General features: G+C 48.3%; 1 protein-coding gene and 1 pseudogene across 1 annotated transcript; both read left to right on the top strand.

Moving 5' to 3' along the window:
• The first annotated feature begins 7,658 nt into the window (after nucleotides 1-7,658).
• LOC109787459 (GPI-anchored protein LLG1-like) lies at nucleotides 7,659-8,527 on the top strand. Its single transcript, XM_073509563.1, has one exon. It carries the CDS (start codon nucleotides 7,837-7,839, stop codon nucleotides 8,359-8,361), a length of 525 nt encoding a protein of 174 aa, XP_073365664.1. The 5' UTR covers nucleotides 7,659-7,836; the 3' UTR covers nucleotides 8,362-8,527.
• A 641-nt stretch (nucleotides 8,528-9,168) lies between these two features.
• LOC109787460 (uncharacterized) lies at nucleotides 9,169-22,551 on the top strand (annotated as a pseudogene).
• The last annotated feature ends 351 nt before the right edge of the window (nucleotides 22,552-22,902 follow it).

The following is a 22,902-nucleotide window of genomic DNA, read 5'->3' as shown; positions in this document are numbered from 1 at the left end:
ACCATTGCTTGCAAACTTCCACAATGGGGTAGTGCTAGTGAACCCCGCAAATCTGAATTTAGAAATTTTCTTGCTAGTATAACTGTGGGGGAATCTAGAGATATAGCACAGACTACCATAGGGAGCATTCATTTTCCTGCTATACATTATTTTGCTCTCTTCATAGATAGGTGCATAAATGGTAAAGATGAAGCATGTCATATGTGTGTCCCTGACCTTAGTATTCTTAGGAGTGCTGTGTTAGGAGACAAATCTTATAATTTGAGAGCCATTGTTGCACGTAGGTTGCATCATAATAGATTTAATGGAGATTTCTTTGAAGGAATTTATGCAACCCGCTTAGCTGGTTTTCTTGGTGTGGACATACGTGAGGATGATATTGAGTTGCCTCCTACTTATTTAGACTTTAATGCTATGGTTCACCACCAGTTTGTCGAGAGGAATGAATCACCTCTCCGGTATTGCTTAATCTTTGACAGACGTCGTGATGTCCATATTACTCTCCCTGCTCCTGCCTTCTTTGATTATCAAGCAAAAGGAAGATATGTTATTACCAGAGAGGAGGCAGATGAGTACGAGAGGAGAGCGGACGCAGCTCGCCACCACGCTGCAGCTCAGGAGGCGATAGTTGCTGCATCTCAGTACGACCCCGACTACAACTATGGATATCCGCCAGGCCATCCGTGGCAATAAACCAACATAGGCCAAAAGCCTAAGCTTGGGGGAGTACGTATTTCCCACCGACATTACATTTATGTTCACACACTCATTGCTAGATGTCGGTGCTCATACTCTTTCACTGTAATATCCATGCTAGTTTATTTTCTTTTTCTTGCTTTCTTCCTATGTGTTTAATAAACCTTAAGAAAAATATTAGTGTAGCTTTCAGTTAGTTTACTTTTCTTGCTGTAGTAGTAATAATTAAAAAGAAAACCCAAAAATATTTCCCGTTCTTCTTTTTGCTTGTTGGGAGCTTTCCCGTGTAAATAGTTTTATTTTCTTTTCTTTTCTTTGGGGGGCGATAGGAGAAGATCATGATTAAATTGTTGAAGTGGCTCTTATATGCATTATTGTTGATTTTAACCAAGAGCCCATATTGCCTTGTCTTCTCCTGTTTATTGAATGCTCGCAGATTCCAGCTTAGTCTAATGCACGTGCACTCTTATTATTTTCACATCGTTCGGTCGTGCAAGTGAAAGGCAATTATGACGATATATGATGGACTGACTGAGATGAGAGAAGCTGGTATGAACTCGACCTCTCTTGTTTTTGTAAATATGATGAGTTCATTGTTCCTGGTTCAGCCTATTATGAATAAACATGTTTGCAATGACAATTAGAGATCATAGTTGCTTATGCCATGCTTGATTAGCTATGAGTTATAATGGTTTGCCTTGCGTGCCAACATGCTATTAAAATGGTTGTGATGTGGTATAGTGGGGTGGTATCCTCCTTTGAATGATTTAAGTGACTCGACTTGGCACATGTTCACACATGTAGTTGAAGCAAATCAACATAGCCTTCACGATATTTATGTTCATGGTGGATTATATCCTACTCATGCTCGTACTCAATGTTTATTAATTTTAATGCATGTTCATGACTGTTGTCGTTCTCTAGTTGGTCGCTTCCCAGTCTTTTGCTAGCCTTCACTTGTACTAAGCGGGAATACTGCTTGTGCATCCAATCCCTTAAACCCCAAAGTTATTCCATATGAGTCCACTATACCTTCCTATATGCGGTATCTACCTGCCGTTCCAAGTAAATTTGCATGTGCCAAACTCTAAACCTTCAAATGAAATTCTGTTTTGTATGCTCGAATAGCTCATGTATCAACTAGGGTTGTCCGTATCTTCCATGCTAGGCGGGTTATTCTCAAGAGGAGTGGACTCCGCTCCTCATTCACGAGAAAATGGCTGGTCACCGGGATGCCCAGTCCCATGCTTTATGCAAACTAAATCAAAATAATTGCAAACAAAACTCCCCCTGGGACTGTTGCTAGTTGGAGGCACTCGTTGTTTCGAGCAAGCCATGGATTGATGCTTGTTGGTGGAAGGGGAGTATAAACTTTACCATTCTGTTTGGGTACCGCCTATAATGTGTGTAGCGTGGAAGATATCGCCATCTCTTGGTTGTTATGTTGACAATGAAAGTATGCCGCTCAAAATATTATTTATCTCTATTTCAAAACCGAGCTCTGGCGCCTCTACAAATCCCTGCTTCCCTCTGCGAAGGGCCTATCTATTTACTTTCATGTTGAGTCATCACCCTCTTATTAAAAAGCACTAGCTGGAGAGCGCTGCTGTCATTTGCATCCATTACTATTAATTTATATTGGGTATGACTATGACTAGATCTCTTTTACCATGAATTACAATGTCTAGACAGTCCTTGATCTTTAAAGGTGCTCTGCATTTATGTTTTGCTGTCTCAGAAAGGGCTAGCGAGATACCATCCTGTTATATCATATCATGATTGTTTTGAGAAAGTGTTGTCATCCGAGATTTATTATTATGGCTCGCTAGTTGATTATGCCATTGATATGAGTAAACATGAGACCTAAGAGTTATTGCGAATGTGGTTAGTCATAATCTTTGTCGAAAACTTGAATGCTGGCTTTACATATTTACAACAACAAGAGCAAACAGAGTTTGTAAAAGTTTTTCTTTATCACTTTCAGTTTATCAACTGAATTGCTTGAGGACAAGCAAAGGTTTAAGCTTGGGGGAGTTGATACGTCTCCGTCGTATCTACTTTTCCAAACACTTTTGACCTTGTTTTGGACTCTAACTTGCATGATTTGAATGGAACTAACCCAGACTGACGCTGTTTTCAGCAGACTTTCCATGGTGTTATTTATGTGCAGAAACAAAAGTTCTCGGAATGACCTGAAACTCCACGGAACATCTATTTGGAAAATAAGAAAAATATTGGAAGAAAAATCCACGTCAGGGGGCCCACACCCTGTCCACGAGGGTGGGGGCGCGCCCCCTGCCTCGTGGGCCCCCTGACGCTCCACCGACCTCAACTCCAACTCCATATATTCACTTTCAGGGAGAAAAAAATCAGAGAGAAGGATTCATCACATTTTACGATACGAAGCCGCCACCAAGCCCTAAAACCTCTCGGGAGGGCTGATCTGGAGTCCGTTCGGGGCTCCGGAGAGGGGAATCCGTCGCCATCGTCATCATCAACCATCCTCCATCACCAATTTCATGATGCTCACCGCCGTGCATGAGTAATTCCATCGTAGGCTTGCTGGACGGTGATGGGTTGGATGAGATCTATCATGTAATCGAGTTAGTTTTGTTAGGGTTTGATCCCTAGTATCCACTATGTTCTGAGATTGATGTTGCTATGACTTTGCTATGCTTAATGATTGTCACTAGGGCCCGAGTGTCATGATTTCAGATATGAACCTATTATGTTTTCATGAATATATGTGAGTTCTTGATCCTATCTTGCAAGTCTATAGTCACCTACTATGTGTTATGATCCGGCAACCCCGAAGTGACAATAATCGGGACCACTCCCGGTGATGACCATAGTTTGAGGAGTTCATGTATTCACTATGTGTTAATGCTTTAAAAGGAGGCCTTAATATCCCTTAGTTTCCCTTAGGACCCCTCTGACACGGGAGGGTAGGACAAAAGATGTCATGCAAGTTCTTTTCCATAAGCACGTATGACTATATTCGGAATACATGCCTACATTATATTGATGAATTGGAGCTAGTTCTGTGTCACCCTATGTTATGACTGTTACATGATGAACCACATCCGGCATAATTCTCCATCACTGATCCAATGCCTACGAGCTTTTCACATATTGTTCTTCGCTTATTTACTTTTCCATTGCTACTGTTACAATCACTACAAAACCCAAAAATATTACTTTTGCTACCGTTACCGTTATTTCCATACTACTTTGCTACTAAATACTTTGCTGCAGATACTAAGTTATCCAGGTGTGGTTGAATTGACAACTCAACTGCTAATACTTCAGAATATTCTTTGGCTCCCCTTGTGTCGAATCAATAAATTTGGGTTGAATACTCTACCCTCGAAAACTGTTGCGATCCCCTATACTTGTGGGTTATCAGCAGGCAGCATGTGCGAGATTTCGGCGGTCAGATACCTGGCTTCTCTTAGCTTCTTGATGTCCTCCTTTGTGACAGAGGAGGGCATCCACCGACCTTGAAGGTTGGATCCGGACATGACTGAAGGTCCGAAGCGCCTAGCCTGAGCCTTGGGTGTTGGAACTCGAGGTGGGGGAAGGATTCGATTGAGTGCGAGAAGAAAAGGACAGGCCTTGGCCCCTTTATAAAGAGGGTGAATATCAAGCGTCCTCAGCGTGGCCGTTTGGAACTTGCCTAAAATCGAGGAGTCATACCAGCAGGCACGATGGGGTTACCCACGCCCGTATTGATGAGAATCCCGTGAAAAAAGGGACACGGTCTCTGCTTCGACAGGACGTGCCAATAAAACTGCCTCGCAACACGTGCAGTGGCAGGCTCAGAAAAGCGGTTCCTCATGACCAGACCACGGCAGTACGTCACGTTATGAAAAGCTGTCAGCAGATTAGATTTGTGGAAATATTATTCTCTCTACGGTGTTTTGCAGAGCCGGACACTATCCTTGTGTTCAAAATCTTCTATGGAGTATTCGGAGGAGGAACCCGCCTTGCAATGCCGAAGACAATCTGCGCGTCGGACTCATCGTCATTGAAGCCTGGTTCAGGGGCTACTGACGGAGTCCTGGATTAGGGGGTCCTCGGACGGCCGGACTATATCCTTTGGCCGGACTGTTGGACTATGAAGATACAAGATTGAAGACTTCGACCCGTGTCCGGATGGGACTCTCCTTGGCGTGGAAGGAAAGCTTGGCAATACGGATATGTAGATCTCCTCCGTTGTAACCGACTCTGTGTAACCCTAGCCCCCTCCGGTGTCTATATAAACCGGAGGGCTTAGTCCGTAGGACAACAACAATCATACCATAGGCTAGCTTCTAGGGTTTAGCCTCTACGATCTCGTGGTAGATCAACTCTTGTAGTACTCATATCATCAAGATCAATCAAGCAGGAAGTAGGGTATTACCTCCATCGAGAGGGCCCGAACCTGGGTAAACATCGTGTCCCCCGCCTCCTGTTACCATCCGCCTTAGACGCACAGTTCGGGACCCCCTACCCAAGATCCGCCGGTTTTGACACCGACACTCGCAACCCACCATAAGCGAACCATGAACATATTGCAACACCCTACAGCGGGGACCCCTCACATTTGCACGAGAATGGAGGGCACCGTAGGACAGCACCATAAATAAAATATACAATCATACCAACCAAGATCACGATTAACCCATAGGACAAAATGGATCTACTCAAACATCATAGGATAGCCATAGATCATTGGAAAATAACATATGGAGTTGAGCACCATGTTTAAGTAGAGATTACAGCGGGGGGGAAGAGGTGTTACACCGCTGCATAGAGGGGGAGAGAGTTGGTGTTGACGGTAGCAAGATTGTTGACGTAGATCGCCGTCCCGATCATTGCCCCGGTGGCACTCCGGCGCCACCAGAAGCAAGGGGGAGAGATCCCCCTCCTTCTTTTTCTTCCTTGGCATCCCCCCTAGATGGGAGGAGGGTTCCCCCTCTGGTCCTTGGTCTCCATGGAGGCGGACGGGCGGGAGCCCCTCCGAGATTGGATCTCCCTCTCTGTTCTTTTCTATTTCGCGTTCCCCAGATCTGGCCGAAAACTGTTTCTTATATTTTCGGAGATCCGTAACTCCGATTGCGCTGATATTTTAACACGATTTTTTTCCGGATATAAGCTTCCTTGCGCCCGAAGTACGGCTCCAACCGATGTTCGAGGAGGGAACAACCCACCACCACGCGCCAGGGGCCTCTAGCGCGCCCTGGTATCTTGTGGGCTGTGTGGGCCTCCGATTGCGGTGATTCCAACTCCCAAAAATCACATATATTCCAAAATAATTCTTCATGAAATTTATTGCATTTGGACTTCGTTTGATATGGATTTTCTGCGATACAAAAAACATGCAGAAAACAGGAAGTGGCACTGGGCACTGGATCAATAGGTTAGTCCAATAAATCATATAAAAAGTTGCCAAAAATATGTGAAAGTTGTATAATATTGGCATGAAACAATCAAAAATTATAGATACGACGGAGACGTATCAGCCCCTAGCCATAGAATATCCCACCCTATATAACATTGTGCAACGTAAGGAAGACTACATAGGCACAGTCTTTCAAACACGCCCTTGAATATTCAGTTCAGACGTGCATTAGTTGGTGAACGATGGACGGCCTGGATGCGCCTGGTCCGGCGATTGATAGAGGTTCAATTATCAAACCAACCTGATTCATTGCAGTGGAAGTTATCCAAAAACGGGGTGTTTATGATGAAATCTTTCTACATGGATCCGATTAATTCTGGCCCAATCTCGAGGTCGTTACATATTTGAAAGGTTAAGGTTCCCTTGCGTATTAAAATCTTTATGTGGTTCGTCCACAAGCAAGTGATCCTCACTAAAGATAACTTAATAAAGAGGCGGTGGGTAGGTAGTTCACGTTGTTGTTTTTATGATCATGATGAAACAATACAACACTTATTCTTAAGATGCCCACTTGCCAAATTGCTTTGGCGAACAATTCATATAGCCTTTAATATTACGCCTCCAGTTGACATTGAATCGTTATTTGGAATGTGGTTAGCTGGGGTTGAGACTATCACCGCGGCTCGTATCCGGATTGGAATATGTGCGCTCATATGGCTATATGGAATTGCAGGAACGATATGATTTTTCACAGACAACATACTTTAACTTTTTTGTAGGTTATCTTCAGAGCTACTGCGTGAATCCGTACGTGGTCCTTACTCACTCCTATGGACTCCAGGGAGCCTTTGTTTACTGGGTGCAACCAGTGGGAGATGGTAGCACGGGCTATATTCAACCGGTTCAGATGGCGGTCGCATAATAGGATAGGAGTCTAGGGAGCTTGTCCTTTACATTGTCATACCGGTTGTGATCTTGAGCATGTACTTTTCTTTTATTTTTCCGCTTCTTTTGCGAGTTGTAATACTTTAACGACTTTGTGCTACTTCAAGACTTTTTAATAAGAGGGTTGCATGCATTGTCATGATGCAGAGGCCGGGTACCCCCATTTCCAAAAAACAAGGAAGCGGTTTTTACACAAGGTCTACTACTATTATTGTTGCGTGCAGAAATTGGAGGGCAGTAGCGTTAAGTGCAACAATCTACCCCTGACCGTGGTCACTTGGCTTGAATAGAAAACATGCAGAGATTGGCGCGAGGTCCAGGCCACGACGTTCCTAGCCGTTCAAATCCACGCCTATTTTTAAACGCGTTCCCGTTTGTCTCGGGGCCGCGCCGGCGCCAACCTCTGCCCACCTCCGCGTCCATCCGTCTCTCCACCGCTTCGTCTCTCCCTGCCTCTCTACGGTGCCACCGTTAACCTCTCCTCACCGCCCTCTGCGCCCATTGCCTCCCTCTGCCATTGATCCCGAGACCGACCGGAAGAGGCGCGCGGCCTGGAGCTAGGGAAGCCTCGGTGGCCAGGGAGGAGGCGGCCACAAAATCAACATGGTTCTGGAGCTGGATAGGGTCCTGATGCTGCGCGCCGCCGTTCTCGCCGTCGTCGCCGGCTTCGCCGCCGCCGGATTCATCTCAAGTTGGTCCGCGGTCATCCTCGTTACGGCACTTGATTCCCGTATTATTATTTTGATTGACGTGATTCGGCATTCTTGATCCGTGGTTTGATCATCTGACCGATCTGCCGCTGCGCCCCGTGGATGCAGATGACGCGCTCCAGTCGCACTCGCACGGCCGGAGCTTGCTGCAGGCCAAGAAGGGTAAGTAAATCCAACTTTTGCGTTCGCTCCCTCCTACGTCCCGCGAGGCTCGTACGTGGAATGGACCGGCTGACATGGATCTCCCGCGCAGAATGCCCGGTGACCTTCGAGGGGGCCAACTACACCCTCATCACGAGCAAGTGCAAGGGCCCCCTGTACCAGCCGGCGCTGTGCTGCGCGGCGCTCGCGGAGTTCGCGTGCCCCTACGACACCTACATCAACGACCTCGCCACCAACTGCGCCGCCACCATGTTCAGCCTCATCCACCTCTACGGCAAGTACCCGGCGGGGCTCTTCGCCAATACATGCAAGGGGGACAACCTGGGGCTCAAATGCCCTGAGGACGTCCCGCAGGTCCAGCCGGGCGAGGAGGGCAAGAGCTCCGCCGCCGTTGCTACTGCCGCACAGGGGGCACTCGTCGCGGCCAGCGCAGCTGTCATGTCCCTGCTCATTGTAATGTCTTGATCAGAGCCGGACGGTAGCTGTACGTCGCCATGATCAGAAGTCATTCGTGTGTGCCGTGTGCTTGTGCGCTGGTTTCTGTTGCATGCATTAGTTTGTGGTCATATGTAATTCTGGATCCTGCACAGGGTGATCATTCACCGATTAACATTTTAACTTGTTCTTTTAACCGCTGTACATTGTTACCAGAAGGGCTAGGAATTTGGGCAGAGTCAGCTACGGTGCTTCTGACAAAGTAAACTTTGGAATGTTAAGAGTCACTTACAACCCCTAAATACAACAACGGCTGAGATCGCTTCATACCCCTTCATTAAAAAGGTAGGATTGTCCTATCACATAAAAAGCCGCCGCCCGTGCGACGGGGCGGTACCCGTGCGATGGGGCTGTACGTCGACTGCCCGTATACGCGGCCGTCCGCGTACGTACGACGACGACCAGTCATGGTCAAAGAAAAAAAAAGACGACGCGACCTGTCGAGCGGCGTTTGCGTGGCGACGTGGTGTCGGCGAGGGAGAAAAAAATCGAAAAAAATTACGACACGACGTGTGGACGGATGGTTGCGTGCTGTCGTGGCGTCGGTCAAGGGCGGTTCCCGCGGCGGCCGCCGCCCCCGAGACACCATTAATGCCGGCGTTAAGCCGCGGCGTCGGTCACCTACCCGTCTGCCTCCCCCACCCACCGACGCACGTTCATAAACACTCCGCTCCCCTCCCGTCTGCCTCCCCACCCCAGTCGGCGCGTCTCACCCCACTCACCTCACCCACCGACGCACTCCAGCGACGACGACGCCCTCCCTTCTCGGCGGCCTGCATGGCATCCGACGGCAGCGACGGCAGTGGTGGCTCGTGGCCGACTAGCTTGAGCACGCCGGAGACTGACGAGCTCATCCGGGTCGGGCTGATGGTGCCGCCGGGCTGCCGTCTGCCGCACGCCTTCCGCATGACCGCCGACGGGTACCCGACGAGGGGGCCCGGCGCGTCGCGGGATGAGCTCCGCCGGCACGAGGGCGGCCGCTGGAACATCGTCGGCCGCACTAGGTTCTGGAAGGGGAAGGACTACTGGAGAGTCGTCGCGAAGGCTCATCGGGAGTTGCGAGCGGGCGGCTCGTCGTCTGGCCCGGGCGGCTCGTCGTCGGCCCCGGGCGGCTCGTCGTCTGCCCCGCTGCGGCCACGCCGCCTCCAAGCTCGTCCCGCCGTCCGGTGCCCGCCCTCGCTGCGCCCGCCTCCCCTCCCGCCGTCGAGATCCCGCCGGAGCAGTTCGCGCTGCGCGAGGACGGCGACCCCGATGACTACCCCGGCTACCTCATCGCACTGCGGGCGTCGCAGGCAGAAGCGGCGGCCGCGGAGGCGAGAGAGGCCGCCGAGCTGCAGGCCGCACTCGACGCCGCGGCGGCTATGGCGGCTGCAGCAGAGGCCGCCGAGCTGCAGGCCGCACTGGATGCGGCGGCCGGCATCGGTGCGGTACAGGCGCAGGCAGCTCCGGTGGAGGACGGCGCCGGGACTGGGACGACGGCGGCAAGAGCAGCAGCGACGACGACGATGACGGTGGTGCGGGCGAGATCGTGGACCTCGCCGCCTCCGACGACGAGTAGATTAGGTTTAGATTAGGTCCAGTTATGTTTAATTAATTTCGCTTAGGTCCTGTTTAATTAAGTTTTTTTATGTTCTAATGTAAAATGAACCGTCGTAAGGTTTAATGAACTATATTTATGTTGGAATGAAATTTTGATGAAAATTATTATGGAATATTGTGGAAAAGTTTTTAAATTTTGAATCATTTTATAAAATAAAAGTCCGCCGAAAGAAATTAAAATTTAATAGTTTATCGGGAAAATTGAAAGAAAAATAAAAATGATATAAGAGAAAAGAAGAAGAGAGGAAGAAAGGAAGAGGAAAGACGAAATTAGAAGAGGGAATTCGTAATTATTTTGAAAAAGTTAGTATGAAATAATTTTGATTAATAACGGTGTTTTCACTAGCTCATGAGATATTTATTCTCTCAAGGGGATCCGCCCCCGGATTGCTCAATGCAGCTACTCAATGTTTATATACACTGTTTTCGGACTGTCGACGCCAAAAATAACAGTGTTCTCGGACTGTTGACGCCAAAAAAATAACAGAGTTTTATTCTCATGTAGATACAATGCGATATAAAAATGTGGGCATGTTTGAAGGGTATAGAAAAAAACGATGTGCCGGACAAACCTTTCCACACCGAAACCACCCCCTTCGACACCAAGTACCTAAGCGGTTTCACGGAATGCACCCAACTTTCGGCAGCGTGTGTGGGGCCCCGCCCGGGCACCCCACGCCAAAATTGAACGAAATCCGACAATGAACGCACGTTGCGTCACGTCCGGGCAGTATTTTAGGGGTTTTCGGCCCGGAAAATCGTAGAAATTATATAGAGCCTCGAAACGCGACAAACTTTTGCGTGCGTGCCCTGCATGGTCACTGTAGCACGTGGGAAAAAATGGGCCCGTTTGGCGGATGCGAAGGAGAGACGTGCGCCCGAGGGTCCCCTCCGCCCATACCGAAACCACCCCCTTCCACACCAAGTACCTGAGCGGTTTCACGGAATGCACCCAACTTTCGGCAGCGTGTGTAGGGCCCCGCCCGGGCACCCCACGCCAAAAATGAACGAAATCCGACAACGAACGCACGTTGCGTCACGTCCGGGCAGTATTTTAGGGGTTTTCGGCCCGGAAAATCGTAGAAATTACATAGAGCCTCGAAACGCGACAAATTTTTGCGTGCGTGCCCTGCATGGTCACTGTAGCACGTGGAAAAAAATGGGCCCGTTTGGCGGATGCCAAGGAGAGACGTGCGCCCGAGGGTCCCCTCCGCCCATACCGAAACCACCCCCTTCCACACCAAGTACCTGAGCGGTTTCAGAAAATGCACCCAACTTTCGGCAGCGCGTGTGGGGCCCCGCCCGGGCACCCCACGCCAAAAATTTACGAAATCCGACAACGAACTCACGTTGCGTCACGTCCGGGCAGTATTTTAGGGGTTTTTGGCCCGGAAAATCGTAGAAATTACATAGAGCCTCGAAACGCGACAATTTTTTGCGTGCGTGCCCTGCATCGTCATTGTAGCACATGGAAAAAAATGGGCCCGTTTGGCGGATACGAAGGAGAGACGTGCGCCCGAGGGTCCCCTCTGCCCATACCGAAACCACCCCCTTCCACACCAAGTACCTGAGCGGTTTCATGGAATGCACCCAACTTTCGGCAGCGCGTGTGGAGCCCCGCCCGGGCACCCCACGCCAAAAATGAACAACATCCGACAACGAACGCACGTTGCGTCACGTTCGGGCAGTATTTTAGGGGTTTTCGGCCCGGAAAATCGTAGAAATTACATAGAGCCTAGAAACGCGACAAATTTTTGCGTGCGTGCCCTGAATGGTCACTGTAGCATGTGACAGAATGGGCCCGTTTGGCGGATGCGAAGGAGAGACGTGCGCCCGAGGGTCCCCTCCGCCCATACTGAAACCACCCCCTTCCACACCAAGTACCTGAGCGGTTTCACGGAATGCACCCAACTTTCGGCAGCGCGTGTGGAGCCCCGCCCGGGCACCCCACGCCAAAAATGAACGAAACTCGACAACAAACGCACGTTGCGTCACGTCCGGGCAGTATTTTATGGGTTTTCGGCCCGGAAAATCGTAGAAATTACATAGAGCCTCGAAACGCGACACATTTTTGCGTGCGTGCCCTGCATGGTCATTGTAGCACATGGAAAAAAATGGGCCCGTTTGGCGGATGCGAAGGAGAGACGTGCGCCCGAGGGTCCCCTCCGCCCATACCGAAACCACCCCCTTCCACACCAAGTACCTGAGCGGTTTCATGGAATGCACCCAACTTTCGGCAGCGCGTGTGGGGCCCCGCCAGGGCACCCCACGCCAAAAATGAACGACATCCGACAACGAACGCACGTTGCGTCACGTTCGGGCAGTATTTTAGGGGTTTCGGCCCGGAAAATCGTAGAAATTACATAGAGCCTCGAAACGCGACAAATTTTTGTGTGCGTGCCCTGAATGGTTACTGTAGCATGTGAAAAAAAGGGCCCGTTTGGCGGATGCCAAGGAGAGACGTGCGCCCGAGGGTCCCCTCCGCCCATACCGAAACCACCCCCTTCCACACCAAGTACCTGAGTGGTTTCACGGAATGCACCCAACTTTCGGCAGCGCGTGTGGGGCCCAGCCTGGGCACCCCACGCGAAAAATGAATGAAATCCGACAACAAACGCACGTTGCGTCACGTCCGGGCAGTATTTTAGGGGTTTTCGGCCCGGAAAATCGTAGAAATTACATAGAGCCTCGAAACGCGACAAATTTTTGCGTGCGTGCCCTGCATGGTCACTGTAGCGCGTGGAAAAAAATGGGCCCGTTTGGCGGATGCGAAGGAGAGACGTGCGCCCGAGGGTCCCCTCCGCCCATACAGAAACCACCCCCTTCCACACCAAGTACCTGAGTGGTTTCACGGAATGCACCCAACTTTAGGCAGCGTGTGTGGGGCCTTGCCCGGGCACCCCACGCCAAAAATGAACGAAATCCGACAACGAACGCACGTTGCGTCACGTCCGAGCAGTATTTTAGGGGTTTTCGGCCCGGAAAATCATAGAAATTACATAGAGCCTCGAAACGCGACAAAATTTTGCGTGCGTGCCCTGCATGGTCACTGTAGCACGTGGAGAAAAATGGGCCCGTTTGGCGGATGCGAAGGAGAGACGTGCACCCGAGGGTCCCCTCCGCCCATACCGAAACCACCCCCTTCCACACCAAGTACCTGAGCGGTTTCACGGAATGCACCCAACTTTCGGTAGCGCGTGTGGGGCCCCGCCCGGGCACCCCACACCAAAAATGAACGAAATCCGACAACGAACGCACGTTGCGTCACGTCCGGGCAGTATTTTAGGGGTTTTCGGCCCGGAAAATCGTAGAAATTACATAGAGCCTCGAAACACGACAAATTTTTGCGTGCGTGCCCTGCATGGTCACTGTAGCACGTGGAAAAAAATGAGCCCGTTTGGCGGATGCGAAGGAGAGACGTGCGACCGAGGGTCCCCTCCGCCCATACCGAAACCACCCACTTCCACACCAAGTACCTGAGCGGTTTCACGGAATGCACCCAACTTTCGGCAGCGCGTGTGGGGCCCTGCCCGGGCACCCCACGCCAAAAATGAACGAAATCCGACAACGAACGCACGTTGCATCACGTCCGGGCAGTATTTTAGGTGTTTTCGGCCCGGAAAATCGTAGAAATTACATAGAGCCTCGAAACACGACAAATTTTTGCGTGCGTGCCCTGCATGGTCACTGTAGCACGTGGAAAAAAATGGGCCCGTTTGGCGGATGCGAAGGAGAGACGTGCGCCCAAGGGTCCTCTCTGCCCATACCGAAACCACCCCCTTCCACACCAATTACCTTAGCGGTTTCACGGAGTGCACCCAACTTTCGGTAGTGCGTGTGGGGCCCCGCCCGGGCACCCCACACCAAAAATGAACGAAATCCGACAACGAACGCTCGTTGCGTCACGTCCGGGCAGTATTTTAGGGGTTTTCGGCCCAGAAAATCGTAGAAATTACATAGAGCCTCGAAACACGACAAATTTTTGCGTGCGTGCCCTGCATGGTCACGCACGTGGAAAAAAATGGGCCCGTTTGGCGGATGCGAAGGAGAGACGTGCGCCCGAGGGTCCCCTCCGCCCATACTGAAACCACCCCCTTCCACACCAAGTACCTGAGCGGTTTCATGGAATGCACCCAACTTTCGGCAGCGCGTGTGGGGCCCCGACCGGGCACCCCACGCCAAAAATGAACGAAATCCAACAACGAACGCACGTTGCGTTATGTCCGGGTAGTATTTTAGGGGTTTTCAGCCCGGAAAATCGTAGAAATTACATAGAGCCTCCAAACACGACAAATTTGTGCGTGTGTGCCCTGCATGGTCACTGTAGCATGTGGAAAAAATGGGCCCGTTTGGCGGATGCGAAGGAGAGACGTGCGCCCGAGGGTCCCCTCCGCCCATACCGAAACCACCCCCTTCCTCACCAAGTACCTGAGCGGTTTCACGGAATGCACCCAACTTTCGGCAGCGCGTATTGGGCCCCGCCCGGGCACCCCACGCCAAAAATGAACGAAATCCACAACGAACGCACGTGAAAAAAATGGGCCCGTTTGGCGGATGCGAAGGAGAGATGCACTGACTATATTGATCCTACATCTCCTCCAAATAGAGTTAATTACAGAAAGACGCTTATTAAAATTGAATTAGAAAAGCTCGACCGGTGTAGGACAAAAGCACGACCGACGGTTATATCACGTCGGGTGGGTATTGATTGCAAACTGATCACCGCGGGCCCGACGCAGTAAATATCTCCATGAGCCATCGCTATCTGAGGGAATATTTCCGACAATCTCGGACGTCGGTGCCCAATCAACGTCGTGCGTGCCCTTTCCACCTCGTACGTGTCGACGACGCGCCCGATCTGATTCCGCCCGCCGTCACCCCCAGCGCCCGCCGTCACCCCACACTGGTCGCCGTCAACGCCCGCCGTCACCCACACTGGTCGCCGTCAACGCCCGTCGTCACCCGCATTGGTCGTCGTCAGCGCCCGCCATCGCCCGAACTGGTCGCCGTCAGCCCCCGTCGTCAGGCACACGGGTCACCGTCAGCGCACGCCGTCACCCGCACTGCTCGCCGTCAGCGCCCGCCGCTGCCCACACTGGTCGCCGTCAGATAGGTATATCTTTGAATATGTTTCATTCTAATATAACATCTCAGCTGCATGCAACGTCACATAGATATTATTATATGCAGTATGGACATCGATGGCGTGATTGGATGTTCCATAGAAAAGTGGGTTAGTCTTGTTAATAATTTGACACCAAGTCAGCGATTCACATTTTACGAAACGGAGATGGAGGGCATGTTACGAATACCTTCGGTGAAGATGCGTGATAATTTGCTTGCGCTTATGATTCAAGGTTTCAACCCAAGTACTAAAAAATTCATGGTACAAGAGGCAGCCGGAAAGAAAGGGTTGATTTCACTGAGGCTTGATGATGTGTTCGCTATTTTTGGTTTGAAGAACGAAGGAGTGGATGTTTCTAGTTTTTTGAGTATGGACCAAGGGAAAGCAGTAAAGAAAATTCCAGTTAGTTTTGTTAACAAAAAGACTGGTAAAATCTTGATTGATGATCTCATTCAGAAGATTGTGAGAAATAAAAATGCGGACGATGAATTTGTTCGGATGGCGTTCCTCGTCCTGTTAGGGACTATAATTGCACCAGTGTCTGAGGAGTACATACCAAAGAATTATTATGCGCTAGTGCAAGATGTCAGGTCGATAAAAAAAAGTTCAACTGGAACGCATTCACTTTGCGGTTTTGTTTGTTGGAGATTGGTATGGTCTTGCAGCCCGGCCGTGTTAGGGAATGGCCATGTGGCAACCTAGCACTTCTGCAGGTATGATATATTTCTTAAGTTGAAAATTTATATTATGTAATAATAGTGTAACACGTGATAAGTGATTTTTTTGTTTAGCAGTATCTATATTGGGAGAAGGTGCAGCCAATGACAGGTCCGCGGTATGATCCGTTAGCGCTGTTGAGCCCCTTGATGAGGAACTGGACAGAAGAGGCAGCGGAGAAAACGGACAAGTACGACTTCCAATATGGTCGTGGTGTTGGGATGGTAATACGTGCAATTAATTTTTTATTTAAAGTGTGCAATTAATTATTAATTAAATGTAACACCCCGGATGTAACTTTCCATATTTGTAACTCCAACTCTTGCCATTTTCGGCTATGTGCTATGATATTCCCTTCGTGGTCGGGTTTTGTTTTTCGTTTTGCTTTTTGTTCATGTCATGCATCTCATATCATGTCATCATGTGCATCTCATTTGCTTACGTGTTCGTCTCATGCATCCGAGCATTTTTCCCGTTGTCCGTTTTGCAATCCGGCACTCCCACATGCACCGGCGCACCCCTCTTGTTTCTTTTCGTGAGCGGGTGTTAAACATTCTCGGAATGGACCGAGGTTTGCCAAGTGGCCTTGGTATACCACCGGTAGACCACCTGTCAAGTTTCGTTCCATTTGAAGGTCGTTTGATGCTCCAACGGTTAACCGGGTAACCGCAAAGGCCTTTTGTGTGTTGCAGCAAAACCTCCCTCCAAACATCCCAATAACCCATCTAAGTCACCTCCATGCTCTCAGCCATTCGATTACGATCGTGTAGGCGAAAACCGCACCTCATTTGGACTCTCCTAGCTCCCTATGCCTATATAAACACCCCCTCCCCCGAAATTCGCAGATGATTCCACCCTAACCCTAGCCTCCTTCTTCCTCCGCGCGCCGGACACGTCCGCCCCCGCGCCGGACAGATTTCCGCCGCCGCCCCGAGCCAACCGGACCGTGCCACGTGGGCGCCGCCGCCGTCCCCGCGCCGCGGCCCGCCGGGGCCCGGATCAGGCCCTCCCAGCCCGCGCGCGCCTCTCCCCTCCGCCTGGATCCCGCGCCTCCCGGTCCGCGTCGCCGCCGCCTGGCCTCCCGCCGCCCTGCGCCCTCCGCGTTGTCGCCGTCCGCCTCCGACGCCGGCGCGCCGCCTCCCCGCGCCCGAGGACGTCGCCGACCCCGCGGCCCCGTGCTCCTCCGCCCGCAGGCCCCGTGCTCCGCGCCCGAGCGCCGCCCCCTCTCCCTCGCCGTCTTCCTCTCCTCTCCAGCTCCGGCGACTGGCCCGGCCGTCCTCGATCCACGCGCCAGATCCAGATTCCCCTAGGTTGACTTTCCCCTCCCTTTGATTTCTGCCAAGTCCCGTAATTATCTCATTATGTTGCTATGTTCATCATATCATATCTCATTGCATACTGCTCTATTTTGCGTGCATGATATATCCAAATGTTCATCACGAGATGCTCTTCATTTTGTTCCATTGTGCCATGCTCGTTTGAGTCCATCTTGATGCCCAAATCTCTGGTGCAAGAGTGCTATATAATGTTTACTGCTGTTACTTATCAGAACTTGGTGTTTTGTTATTTTTTGCTACATTTGATGTGTGCATCTTTTGGGCATGAGCTCTACAGGTGTTTTGATCTATGCCATGCCACCTTTACAGAGGTGTATGCCATGTATTTTTGTGATCTATGTGGTGACTAGCACAAGCATGCAAACTAGGCTTCGTGATGTTTCTGTTTTCAGGGACAGGATTTTTGCTAAGTTTGTTACTGCTGTTATTTTGTTCTGCGTTTGCTATAAAATGTTCCTGGCAGAATATTAACATGATATTCAATTTTGCCAAGGTTGTTGTAGTTGATCCATACATGCTATGAACTTTCTCTTGCCATGGTTAGCTTCATGAACATGTCTTCTTGCTGTAGGTATGCTTTTTTTGTCATACATTTCTTTGTGATGAGTAAATAAAGCTCACCAAGATGCCTTCATAAATCTGTTAATGCCATGCTCTGTTTTCTGCTAAGTCTGGAACCTGTTAACGAAACTTGCTATGTTTACATGGGTGGCATCATATCTTCTGTTCCTTTTTGGCTCATGGTCAATAAGGGACTTTTGTTCTATGCATTTAGTAGATTCATGCCATGCCTTGTTTTGCTATGATAAGTTCCTGTAGCATGTGTTTTGCTTGCTCTGAACATTGCTACCTGATGCTGTTTCAGCCATGTCAAGTATTTTCACTAAGTCTGTGAAACTGATATCTTTTGCACTTTTGCCATGCTTGTTTGAACCTGTTATGTTGTGATCTAGCCGTAGCTCAGTGTTCATCTTTTGTCAAGCATCTCCTGTAGATCACTTCCATATGCTTTGTTGCTATGTTGGGGTGCTGTATCATAGTTACTTGATGTATTCTAAGTGCTATCATGCTGTTAATCGCAGAATCGTGTCATTCTTATTTTGCTTGCCATTTGCAAACCGTGCATCCGTTTCCAGTGATCTTTATATCGATTTCGACCAAAATCATCTCATCTTACCAGTGGCATACTTGGTTTGCCAAGTTACTGCCTTGTTCATCCTTTTTCTTCCGGAGCACGCATACGCATCACATATCATATCTCGCATATCATGCATGTATTGCATCATGTTGCTTGTGCATTTTCCGTGATTGGTTGTGGTTCCATTGCTTGTGTTCTTGCTGTGGGTAGAGACGGGAGACGAGTTCGTGAACGAGGAACCTGTTGAGTACGCTTACGAGGATCAAGCTTTCGACAACTCTGAGAACCTTGCAGGCAAGATGACCATACCCTCGAAATCACTTCTATCTTTGCTTTGCTAGTTGTTCGTTCTATTGCCATGCTGCGCTACCTACCACTTGATATATCATGCCTCCCACATTGCCATGTCAAACCTCTAACCATCCTTTCCCAGCAAACCGTTGTTTGGCTAAGTTACCGCTTTTGCTCAGCCCTTCTTATAGCGTTGCTAGTTGCAGGTGAAGTTGAAGTTGGGTCCATGTTGGAACATGGATATTTTGGAATATCACAATATCTCTTATTTAATTAATGCATCTATATATTTGGTAAAGGGTGGAAGGCTTGGCCTTATGCCTGGTGTTTTGTTCCACTCTTGCTGCCTTAGTTTTTGTCATACCGGTATTATGTTCCTTGAGTTTGCGTTCCTTACGCGGTTGGGTGATTTATGGGACCCTCTTGACAGTTCGCCTTGAGTAAAACTCCTCTAGCAAGGCCCAACCTTGGTTTTACATTTGCCTACCTAAGCCTTTTTCCCTTGGGTTTTCGCGAGCCCGAGGGTCATCTTTATTTTAACCCCCGGGCCAGTGCTCCTCCGAGTGTTGATCCAAACTAGAGCACCGTGCGGGACCGTCCCTTGGCAACTTGGGTTACGTTGGTACCTGTACGCTTAGCTTATCCGATGTGCCCTGAGAACGAGATATGTGCAGCTCCTATCGGGATTTGTCGGCACAGCGGGTGGTCTTGCTGGTCTTGTTTTACCATTGTCGAAATGTCTTGTAAACCGGGATTCCGAGACTGATCGGGTCTTCCTGGGAGAAGGTTTATCCTTCGTTGACCGTGAGAGCTTATAATGGGCTAAGTTGGGACACCCCTGCAGGGTATTATCTTTCGAAAGCCGTGCCCGCGGTTATGAAGCAGATGGAATTTGTTAATGTCCGGTTGTAGAGAACTTGTCACTTGACTTAATTAAAATACATCAACTGTGTGTGTAGCCGTGATGGTCTCTTCTCGGCGGAGTCCGGGAAGTGAACACGGTTTGAGTTATGCTTGAACGTAAGTAGTTTCAGGATCACTTCTTGATCATTTCTAGCTTTGCGACCATTGCGTTGCTTCTCTTCCCGCTCTCATATGCGTATGTTAGCCACCATATATGCTTAGTGCTTGCTGCAGCTCCACCTCATTACACCATCCTTTCCTATAAGCTTAAATAGTCTTGATCTCGCGGGTGTGAGATTGCTGAGTCCTCGTGACTCACAGATTCTACCAAAACAGTTGCAGGTGCCGACGATGCCAGTGCAGATGACGCAACCGAGCTCAAGTGGGAGTTCGACGAGGAACGTGGTCGTTACTATGTTTCGTTTCCTGATGATCAGTAGTGGAGCCCAGTTGGGACGATCGGGGATCTAGCATTTGGGGTTATCTTATTTTCATTTGGATTTGACCGTAGTCGGTCTATGTGTGGATTTTGGATGATGTATGAATTAATTTATGTATTGTGTGAAGTGGCGATTGTAAGCCAACTCTCGTTATCCCATTCTTGTTCATTACATGGGATTGTGTGAAGATGACCCTTCTTGCGACAATACCTACAATGCGGTTATGCCTCTAAGTCATGCCTCGACACGTGGGAGATATAGCCGCATCGTGGGCGTTACATTAAATTTGAATGTATAATTCTTTATGTTGTAGATCGATGACACCATTACTGAAGAGTACCGACTAAACAAAATTAGAGTGGAACAAGCTGAAAAAAACAAGAAATCCAGTACGAAAAAGTCTAACATTACAGGAAGGAGAAAAGGTGTGAGTACATCTGAGGCCTCCGCTAGCCAGAACCCTATTATGGATCGGATTATGACTGAGCTGAAGCACATTCGTAAGGACATGTTTCGTACAAGTTTTGCTTTTTTGTCGTTCAATTTGTTTTTTGATGTGTCACCCAATTAACTAGAACTTATTTGTAATCATAGAGGGTGATAGAGAAATTGAACAAAAGCGGTGTCTTCTACAAAGCCGGTGATAGTGAAAAAGAAGAAGAGAATGGGTATGGTGATAATAGTGAATCTGGAAACTATGGTGGAGACCCTCGTAAAGAATTTGTATATCAACCTGATATGGACAATTTGAAAACATCAGCAAGAAAGAATGTGCAAGAGGATGATGAAGTTGATCTTAATGATTCTGAAGAAAAGAGACCTTATTATTGCACACCTGACTATTTGGATAGTTTCAAGGGTGATAAACATGATCCTATCGAAGTTCCTGAGGTATCCGATGAGAAATCCGTTACATCTTTAGGAATAGATGAAATCGCATCACGTGGATCAGTTGGTTCTATTGGAGAATATGAGGTGCCGGAGGAGGTTGTTGGGAAACGGAAGCGCAACCGATCAAACCATGTGAAGTCTCCTTATGTGCCTACTATACCGACTAAGCGTGCAAAACGTCTGCAAAAGCAAGTGAGTTTTATAAATTTTCAGGCTATTTTAATTGACTTTGCGCTGAAGTTACTACTTATCATTGATTAAGTAACATATTAGAGTTATGTGCTGCAGAACTATTCGAGAAAGAAGTCTTTCAAAATTCTAGTGATGAATACGATGTGGTGAAAGCGTCTGTTAAGTTTGTCCGTGCTTATGAGCATTCAACAAAACATAGAAAGAAGGAAATATTCAATGATGGCATGCGCGAAGGTCTTAGTGCAGAGAGGGCTTGTAAGATTCTTAACCATCAATGGATCACCGGTGATGTAAGTTATTGTTGTGTTTTATATTATCGTTCACTGCAAATTGGAATTGTTATACATCTTTTAAATTATTTTCAGGTTATCAATGCTTATTCGTCGTATCTGTTGGGAGTTGTTGGTGACGATCGTCATATAATGCCGACCTGGCTGGTCAACTGGTTACTAGAATTTAGACCAGACACCGAGCCAGGAAAAAATGAGAATGAAGTTATGGCGAAGAAGAATGGACCCGTGAATATATGCACCGATGAGTATTTTAAAAAAGATAAGGTAAGTTCGATTGGCTTAATGTATGCATTTATTGGTTTTAAATAATAAAACAATATGTGTTGATTACATCGTATATTTATTGTGATGCGGACTTATATACCTCTTAATAAGGGAAATACCCACTGGGTTTCGGTCGTCATGCATCGCCCGAAGGAAGAGTTTCAGGTTCTTGATTCTTTGATGGGACGCGAACTTGACAGTGAAGTTAAAGACAAAGTTGAGGAGCTGGTACGGTTTAACTTTACATGGGCTTATCGAAACTATCAGTTCGTAATTTAACTATGTTAAATCCTTTGCATGCTATCAATCATATGAACAGAGAAAACAACTTGGATATGACATACGTGATGCGAATGCAAGCGGTGCTGTGAATTATCCGGATGTGTCTACCTGGCCTATTAAAACGTATAACATGCCACAACAGGAAGATGGGTGTGTATATACTTTCACATTGTTTTAATATCTTATCTGAAATGCGAACTTATGAATCGTTGTTTGTATGGACCAGCAATTCATGTGGAATATTTGTCCTTCGATGCTTTCAATACTGGGACGGTGACAAATGGACAAGCCGTTTTTCGCAGGTATGGTTTTATTTCAAATGCTTATACTTAATTGAATTCATTATGTGATACAAATCGCATTGGACTAATATGAAGTTCTAACAGGGGTCAGTTGATAAATCGAGGGACATAATGATTGCGCAGCTTATTTTTTCAGAGAGAAATACTCTCAACGATGTCAAAGACAAAGTTACCCGGCTTGCAAAGAAGAAATAAATGCGGCAAAATTTATGTAACAGAAAATTTTGTACGCTCAAATGATGCTTTCATTTATTTTGACTAGGATATTTTGTGATGAAGAAAACACTACTTGTTTGAATATTTAAGTTGAGAATGACATTTGGATTATTATTTTGTCTTCATGCCGTCGTCTATAATTTTCAATTACTCATATTCATACTTCTCCCATCGTCTACTTGTGTGACTTAAACAGTCCATGTTTATATAATGTTTAAAAAAATGCCCGCCCGGTGAATATTTCTCCCGTCGTCTACTTGTTTGAATAAAACAGATGTTAAAAAATTCTTCTGCCGTCGTCTACTCATGCGACTTAAACAGTCCATGTTTATATAAAGTTAGAAAAAAATGCCCCCCAATATTGCACGTCGCCACGTCGGCAAACGGGCCAACAGGGCAGCCACGACGGCACTGTCCCACAGGGCAGCGTCGGACGGCGGTAGCAAAGCGAGTTAATCAGAGGAGTTCGACTGCCTCTATGGCGTCGGGGTATATAAGTAGGTCGTCGCGCGCTTCGTCGG

The sequence above is a fragment of the Aegilops tauschii genome, chromosome 2, assembly GCF_002575655.3.
Source record: "Aegilops tauschii subsp. strangulata cultivar AL8/78 chromosome 2, Aet v6.0, whole genome shotgun sequence".
Lineage (NCBI taxonomy): Eukaryota > Viridiplantae > Streptophyta > Magnoliopsida > Poales > Poaceae > Aegilops > Aegilops tauschii.
This window is presented reverse-complemented; position numbering and strand designations above follow the sequence as displayed.